Genomic DNA, 8,207 nt, shown 5'->3' with positions numbered 1-8,207 from the left:
TTGCCTTTCTTTGTGAGCACTAAGACTCAAAATCATAATAAAGGCAAAATAAGACCATTTACTAGTTCGATCTCTCTTGGTAGTTTCTTAATATCGATTTTGAGTACATTTATTAAATTCACTCGTTAACAGAAAATATAATTTGAAACCAGATACGGCCATTTATTTAACAACCTACTGGCAAATGTCATACTTAATCTCAAATGTGTTTAATGAAAACTATGTTAGTTTTAATGTGAGTATGTGAGGAAGTAGAAAAGCGAGCGATCAAGCCAGGGTGTTAATAAATAAGCATAACACATACAATAAACAAATAGTTGAAAATTGGCCATTTGCCTCGACTGAAGCCATTGTTTATTTTATTTGCTTAATAATTATTTTCTAGTATTTTTCACGAATGCTATTACACCTTAAATTAGATTTACATTTATGAATACAAACTAAGTGCATGGCTGCCAATAAACGAACAAGCCGACTAGGATATTTATCGATGGCATAACCCGACTGCTATTAGTCAATAAAAACATTGATTTAATTAAAATACTAACGCTTGTTGACTTTGTAGATGCGGATCATCAGAACAGTAAAGGCGACATTGAACACAATGAATCCCAAAAGAATACCAATGTTACGCCAGCGATGAGTAAAGCTCCAGCTGAGCGACTCGTAGAACTCATCACCAACCTTGAACGAGCAGTACTGGCACGATGACGTGGACTCGGGGTTGTTGATGTATCCACTGGCCGTTTTAATCCAGTCGCCGGCGTACTCGAGGCAAGTCTGGCCGGATGGCGGCTCGAAAATGTAGAACTCATTGGCGCGACACTTGACAACAGACCCATGCAGGTCGTTGGTGATGACGCCCTCAATGTAGTACATGTAGGGAGACAGCCAGTACATCCATGCGCGCCAGAACTTGGGCATCGCGGCGTACGGGATGGTGACACCGCAGAACAGCATGATCATGGCCGTGAAAATGGGGTTGAGCATGGCTGCGACAATGTCGTTGGGCGCAAATGAGGCAATGGCCTGGCCAAGTGTCAGTGAGAACATGCCCAGAATGATGTACGCAATGTAGAAGTACCCAATGCGGTCAGTGATGCTGTTGAGCCCGACGGTCCAGTAGAAACTCACAAAGAAGAGCGTGTTGGCCACGAACGAGAATGGCCACTCGGTAAAGATGATGGCAAAGGCAAAGGCGCGCCATCCGTACTGGTTGGTCGACGTCTCGCGGCTGTAGTATTGTCTCTGGCGCAAGAACTCGGGCTGCACCTGGTTGATAATCAGGATGGACAGCACGGAGCACTCGAAGATGGCAAACACCTTGTTCTGCAGGTCGATAGCGCCGTCGTTGAGCTTGTAGAAGGTGAATCCGACAATCATCGCGCACATGATCTGCAGCGCCAGGCGGGTTAGGTTGTATTCAGTGTTGCGCCAGAACGTGACAAACATCCGTTGGGTGACAGCTTTGATCTGGAACAAGTGGCTCCGCGCGTAGACCTTGTCGTCATCGGCGCTGCCCTGGTTGTTTCCATTGGAGCTCTGCAACTCGTTGATGCGGTCAATCTCAGACATGATGACGCGCTTCTCGTTGGAACTCTCCCACACCTGCGGCCAGTCAACTGGCGACGACTTGCTGCCGACAACGTCCAAAATGTACTCGGCCGGGTTAGCAGTGGGCGCGCATTGGCGGCACCATTCTTCTCAAAGTATTGAACCAGGGTCTGTGCGTCCTCGCCGAGGTTGCCAAAGTAAACAGTGTGGCCGCCGCGCACAAGGAGCAGCAGGCGGTCGAACTGCTCGAACAGGATGGCCGACGGCTGGTGGATTGTGCATAGGATGGTCTGGCCATTGGCGACAAGCTTGCGCATAAACTGGACAATCTTGAAAGAGGCCTGCGCGTCGAGTCCCGATGTGGGCTCGTCGAGGAACAGGATCTTTGGCTTCGACACCAGCTCGATACCAATGGTCAGGCGCTTGCGCTCCTCCAGCGAGATACCCTCGCCCGAGTCGGGGTCGCCGATCAGGCAGTCCGAAATGTCGGCCATACCAAGAAGGTAGATGACACGCTCAACATAGTCCATTTTCTCGGACTCGGGGACAGTGTCGGGCTGGCGCAAAATCGCAGAAAAGCGCAGTGCCTCGCGCACAGTGGCGTGCGGGTTGTGCACGTCTAGCTGCTCGCAGTAACCGGTGATGCGGCGGAAGCTCTTGGGCTGCGGCGCGCCATTCATCAGCATCTCGCCCTCGAGCTTGCCAATGGTCTTGCGCTGTGACAGAGAATCCAGCAGGGTAGTTTTTCCGGCACCCGATGAGCCCATCAGCGCGGTCATTGTGCCCGGTTTGATGTAGCCGGAGACGTGGTTGAGTAGCTGGAGGTCGCCGCCCTTGACAGGGACGGTGTAGTCGATATCCTTCCAAGTGAACGTGGTGCCGGACAAAATCTGGTCGTCAGTGGGGCCGCTCTCAGGGATGTCAGCAAACAGGTTGGCCTCCTTGCTGTCCCCGCTGTCGACGTTATCAGCGGTGACGACATTGGCCTTGGGGCGGCGGCGCTTGTAGACGTTGATTGAGTAGCCGGTGTTGCCAAACTCGACGTACTCCATGACAAGGGCGATGCAGATGACAAACAGCAGCCAGAAGCACAGGACGGCGACAAAGTTGATCCACTGGTCGCTGATGTAGAACTCGTAGCCCGCAGCCAGGTAGTCGCGGCCGAGCACATATTCCTCGCCCGGCTTGGCGCCCTGCAGCGTGCACACCTGGTTCGAGATGCTGGTGAAGGCCGAGCCGCTGGGAACAAGGCTCGTTCCAGAGCAGCGCAGGCGCAGATTGCGGAACTCATTGCACATAAGCGCCTTGAAACCGTATGCCAGCGGGTTGATCCAGTAGATCCACTTGAACCATGGGTGCATCGAGCCTGGCGGCTGCATGTAGCCGATGAGGAGAATCATGAACAGCAGGGATATTCCGGACAGCGTGTGCGCAATGTCGACGTTAGGCGAGATGTTACCAATCATGCGGAAGAACGACGTCAGGCAGAGGCAGCCGACAAACAGGTAGAGTAAGAAGACAAAAAACTGAGCGGCGGTCCGCTCGAGGCCGGTTGAGAAGTAGAGGATGATGCTGAACAAAATAATCTGCACAACCATGAACGGAATGTCGACGACGGTCTGCGCCAGCGACAGCGCGGCAGGGTGGTACATGGCAAACGACTTGTGCTTATAAACAACCTCGCGGCCAGTGATGGCCTTGGGGATCTCGGCCTGGGCAGACAGCGAGTTGAACAGAAGAGCAAAGAAAAGCAGGCCGCCTCGAGTGAAGGCACCTCCAGAGGTGTCAGGCAGGTTGAGGTACAGCGTACCGACGATGACGGCAAAGGACATGTTGAAAACCAGCTTGAAGATGATGATCGCCTTGCTGCCCAGAAAATCTCCCACTCGCGCTTGAGCAGCTTGGTGAGCTGGTAGAAGAACGTCGTGGTGTACGGCGACCTGCGGCGCAGGCGGTTCTTCTCTGTGCCCATCTTGGTCTGGTCGACAAACTCACGGATCTCATTGCTGCGGCCGTCCTGCTCCATCTGCAGCTCAAAGGCCGTGACCTGCTGCTTGACGTTGTGATACTCCTGCGACTGGTTCCACACACGCTCAAACTCCTCGGCAGTCGTCGGCACCTTGCCCTCCCAGCCCGGCAGCACGCGGCGCTCGTGCGGCTGCGTGACACCCGTCAAAAAGTCAGAAGTGGTCTGGCGAGCCGGCTTCTCAATGCCGATGCTCTCAAAGTACGCGACGGCCCGGTCGGCGGGGCCGTAGTACAGCTGGCGACCCTCGTCGATGACTGAGACCTTGTCGAACAGTTCGTAGATGTTCTCGGACGCCTGATACAGCGTGACCACCGTCGACTTGTGCAGCACGTCGGTAGTGATGCGCAGCGAGCGCACATAGTCCAGTGCCGAGCTTGAGTCAAGGCCCTTGGTACTGCCGTCCCAAATGTCGATGGATGCGCCTGACGCGACCTGCTCGGCGATACTGACGCGCTTGCGCTCGCCGCCGGATACGCCGCGCATGAAGGCATTACCGACAATGGTGTCGGCACATCTGGTTAGGCCGTACATGTCGAGCAATGTGTCGAGGAACTCCTTCTGGTAACCCTCGCGGTCCTGTAGCATGCGCTTGCTGGGCGTCTTGCACTGGACGGCAAACTGCAGCGTTTTGCGTACGGTCAGTGTCGGGAAGTGCACGTCGTCCTCCTGGTTGTAGGCGACCTCGCCACGATAGTGCTTCTCGACCTCCTCGGGCTCCAGGCCACCGTACGACACCTTGCCGTCAATGCGGCGGTAGGTGTGGCGGCGGTTGCCCAGCACGCGCAAGAGGGTCGAGCAGCCGGACCCCGGGCGGCCGAGCACAAGCAACATCTCTCCGTCAGCCACAACGCCCGACATGTTTTTGAGCAGCAGCCGCGTCTTGTCCGTCTTGTTGAACAGCTGCTTGATGCCAAATCCGCGCGCTGCAGTCTTGAAAATCTTGTAGATAGGCGTGATGACAGTGGCGATATGCCTGTCTCCGACGTTATCACCGTAAACGTTCAGGTCGTCAAACACAAGGCCGATGCGCTTGGCAAACGGCGGGCCCAGCTTCTGCTGCCGCCCCGTCAGCCACGTTGTCAGGTCGAAGCGCCCCCCAGGCATGCCCGTGGCCAGCTCGCCGCCGGGGCCTGTCATGCCGGCCCCCTCCTCCTCGTCACCGAGTGACAGCGGCTTGCTGTACGAGCGCTGGATCGACCTAAATCGCTCTGTGCCGCGCGACACGCTGACATGCAGCGGCTCGCCAAACGAAATCACAGGCTCGCCATTCTCATCGACGTCCTGCGGCGCGCCACAAGAGACAGATTGGCGTCTGCGCACAGGGATTGGACGCGGGGATCCGTTGCTTGACAGAAGATTGTCGCTGCTCTCGACCTTGCTCTCGAGCGCGCTTTGATTCGAATCGTCACTAATACGAACCATTGATCTGCTACTACTATACCAATGCGATTGTTTGTGTTGGAGGAGGAGGAAATGGGGTGGTGTTAACATCATTGTTGTTGTTTCAGAGCTGATTACAATCAACACAATTGTCTTCAAATTGTCTTGCTGAATAGTCATCCAGTTGCGCGGTTTGACCACCGTTGCGGCCAGTCACCAGCCGCAATGACGGAAGACCTTTATTGTAATTTTTTGCATGTTTTTTGTTTTTTTTACCTTTGGTCGCTTGCAATAACCTTTCGCTAACTAATCAAAAGTATCACTCAAATATACTGAGGTCGAAGCGCTGAACGATGGACGAAAAATACAATAATATAAAACGACTACGATATGTTATATATGTATTAGGGTAGGGAAAATAAGTACGGGTGTTTGTCGCGGGAAACAAATAGAATAGGGGGGAAGTAATAAAGTCGATAAGAAGTTTGGGCGAAAACAGGAGAAAAAATAATGTTGTTTTTTTTGTCTGATGTTCTGTGCGACCAAATATATATATAAATTTGGAGAGGCAGAATAGGAAATGTTTTTTGTCTCTGATGTTTTGTGTGACCAAATATGCAAAATTTGGAGAGGCAGAACAGGAAAGGAAATATAAGAAACAGCATAGACTGTCGTCAGCAAGCAAAAAACCGAGTTTTCTCGGTCGTTCTTATGCTCAGTTGGCAAGATTGTCATATTTAAATATGTATATATGAACTGATGCGCTGTGGTGTGCGACGGACGACACCCAATGCAGCCATATCCCCCCTCTTTTTGGGATAATAAATTTCAATTTTTGCATTCTTTTCGGATCCCCAAAAAGTATAGAATTCCGTTATTCATGCCCTATTCTTGGATCGCGCCTCAGTGGCAAAGGAAAAAAGGCAGCAAAGCTGGAATCGCAAAGATGTCGGATTATACGGGAAAAATAATGCTAATAAAATGTGTAAGCGTAGAATGTTTGATGTCATCCGTGATGTGGAATTTTGGGCGCAAGTTGTGGAAAAAATATATATATTGCAATAGGAAATTATTGAGGCGGCGACGACAGCGACAGATTTCCGATAAACCCAAGGTCGTTCTGATCCGAGAATCTGTGCGGACTCATTGTAGCGTGGCATTCATTACATTTCTGTAATCCTAGTCTTCTATTTTCTTGGATTCATCTCGGAGTTGGTGAGCTTGAACCCAATTAAAAAATAAAACGCTTGACTTACCTTGAATAGTTCCATTTTTTTGTATATTCCATGAGGCAAGACGACTCCTCCCTATTACTTCACACCTTGCATTGTGCAATATTCCGTGGCTATTTCGCCTTTGTCATTATTTCCACGTTGAGGTTGGGTGCGGAAAAACGAGCAATATTCGCCCAGCATGGCCCACCTGCATTCTAAATTCTTACTACAGGTGCCAAGAAACCACCACTGCTCGCGCTTTTTTGTCGGCATTTTGCAAGTCGAGCAGTCTTCTGAGCAGAAGCGCGGACTTTGTCAATAGCTCTTGGTTGTGCGGAAATTTGATGCGCATTGTGCGCGCCAATGTTGCTTGCCCCGAAGTTAGCCCCGAATAAGTGCCTGTGTCTGTAATTTACCACTACTCATTATGCTGTCGCACTGTTTTTTCCGGCCACCTCACCCTATCCTCAGTGCTCCGCCCCAACAAAAAAATTGGAGATAGCCTCCCGCCCAATGCAATCGTCATTCTCCTGGATACCATGTGAAACAAGGGAAGATCACAGTGACATCAAGAAGCCGGATAATCAGACGATGTGACTGATTGCAGACAAGAAAATAAAATGCTTTTACAGCGATTGCCTTATCTCATGTCAACAAAGGATAGTTCCAAAGGTGTAAAATAACATGATCGACCAGAAACAGGCAAAAAAATTAACAAGGATGGTTTGGACGGAATAGAAAATTATAAAATGAAAATAAACGATATGCTCCCACGTGCAACAACTGTCAACATAGTTCCGATTAGCGCATGATAGCGTGTCGCGCGCCGCTGATCATGCCAAGTACCAGCGGTTACGGATGATGCAAGCTTTGCATATAGATGTGTGAAGACTCAGAGTGCCTGGCCGGCATTTCCAATGCTGCTGTGGCTAGTGTTGCCTGCGCCAATGCCTGTGGTACCACCGCCGGCCCCAGCTCCGGATCCGGATCCAACACTGCCGCTCCCACGTGGCATCGGAATCACTAGATGCGCAGGTACGTCACCTCCATGACATCGTCGTCGTCAAACTGCAGTTTGTACATGGGTTGGAACTCGGGTCGGGCGGCGCCCAATGTCCTGCTCGCAGCCAATGAGCGACCCAGCGGCCGGCAGCACGATTCCAGGCGGATTGCTGAGCGTGGTGTTTTGCGACGGTGGCAAGACCACGGTGCCCTGGTAAAAGGCTGTCGTGCGCGGGTACAGGCCCAGAACGCGCTGGCCGCGCGGAACCTCTGGGTACCGCGAGCGGTCCCACAGCCGGCGGCGTGCTGACAGAGTGGTCGATGCCTCGGCCGTGACAAGATCACAAGCCGCGGGCTAAGCACGTACGTGGGACGCACTGTGCTCTCAACGTCGTAGTCCTGCACAGTGTACCGATTCTTCTCGCTGCTGTACGAGAGTACCGTGGCCAGGATCCAGTCCTCGCCGCCACCGGCCGTCGCCACGCGCACTGCACCAGGCTGCCCTTGCCGATAGCCCGCGCGCCCTGCACCTTGGCTGCGTCGTCCGAGTGCTCGCGCCGAAGAGAGCTGTCGCGGTCGCGCTTGCGTCCACGCTCACGATCACGGTCCCTGTCGCGATCTCTATCTCTGTCGCGGTCCCGCTCGCGTTCTCTGTCGCGGTCGCGATCTCTGTCTCTGTCCTTGTCCCTGTCGCGGTCTCTGTCCCTATCCCTGTCGCGGTCTCTGCCTCTCTCGCGCTCTCTCTCGCGCTCTCTGCCGCGCACGCGACTGCTCTCCCTGTCGCGTTCCTTACCACGATCACGATCACGGTCGCGGTCACGGTCACGATCACGATCACGGTCCCTCTCTCGCGATCGCGAATGCCGGTCCCACGCGTCACTGCCCTTGGCTGGCATCGATAGCGGTGTGGCAGCAGCATGGGTCCGGCGCATGGTCGACCTCCAAGGATTGGGACTTGGACAGCGCGACCGTCCCCACCCGCCTCTCGCCGGGCTCAGCATCTGCGCTGCGCAAAACCGACCTGTCGC

General features: G+C 53.0%; 1 protein-coding gene across 1 annotated transcript; it reads right to left on the bottom strand.

Moving 5' to 3' along the window:
- Nucleotides 1-543: 543 nt before the first annotated feature.
- On the bottom strand, nt 544-6,234 carry BX661DRAFT_207420 (ABC-2 type transporter-domain-containing protein; the record flags this gene model as incomplete). The annotated part of the gene is made up of 5 exons (XM_051538662.1): nt 544-1,622; nt 1,697-3,463; nt 3,550-4,991; nt 5,240-5,265; nt 6,220-6,234. The coding sequence occupies 5 exons, from the start codon at nt 6,232-6,234 to the stop codon at nt 544-546; spliced, it is 4,329 nt and encodes a 1,442-aa protein (XP_051389249.1).
- Between the last annotated feature and the right edge of the window lie 1,973 nt (nt 6,235-8,207).

This window comes from Kickxella alabastrina (assembly GCF_025024165.1).
Source record: "Kickxella alabastrina strain RSA 675 chromosome Unknown BX661scaffold_27, whole genome shotgun sequence".
NCBI lineage: Eukaryota > Fungi > Kickxellomycota > Kickxellomycetes > Kickxellales > Kickxellaceae > Kickxella > Kickxella alabastrina.
This window is presented reverse-complemented; position numbering and strand designations above follow the sequence as displayed.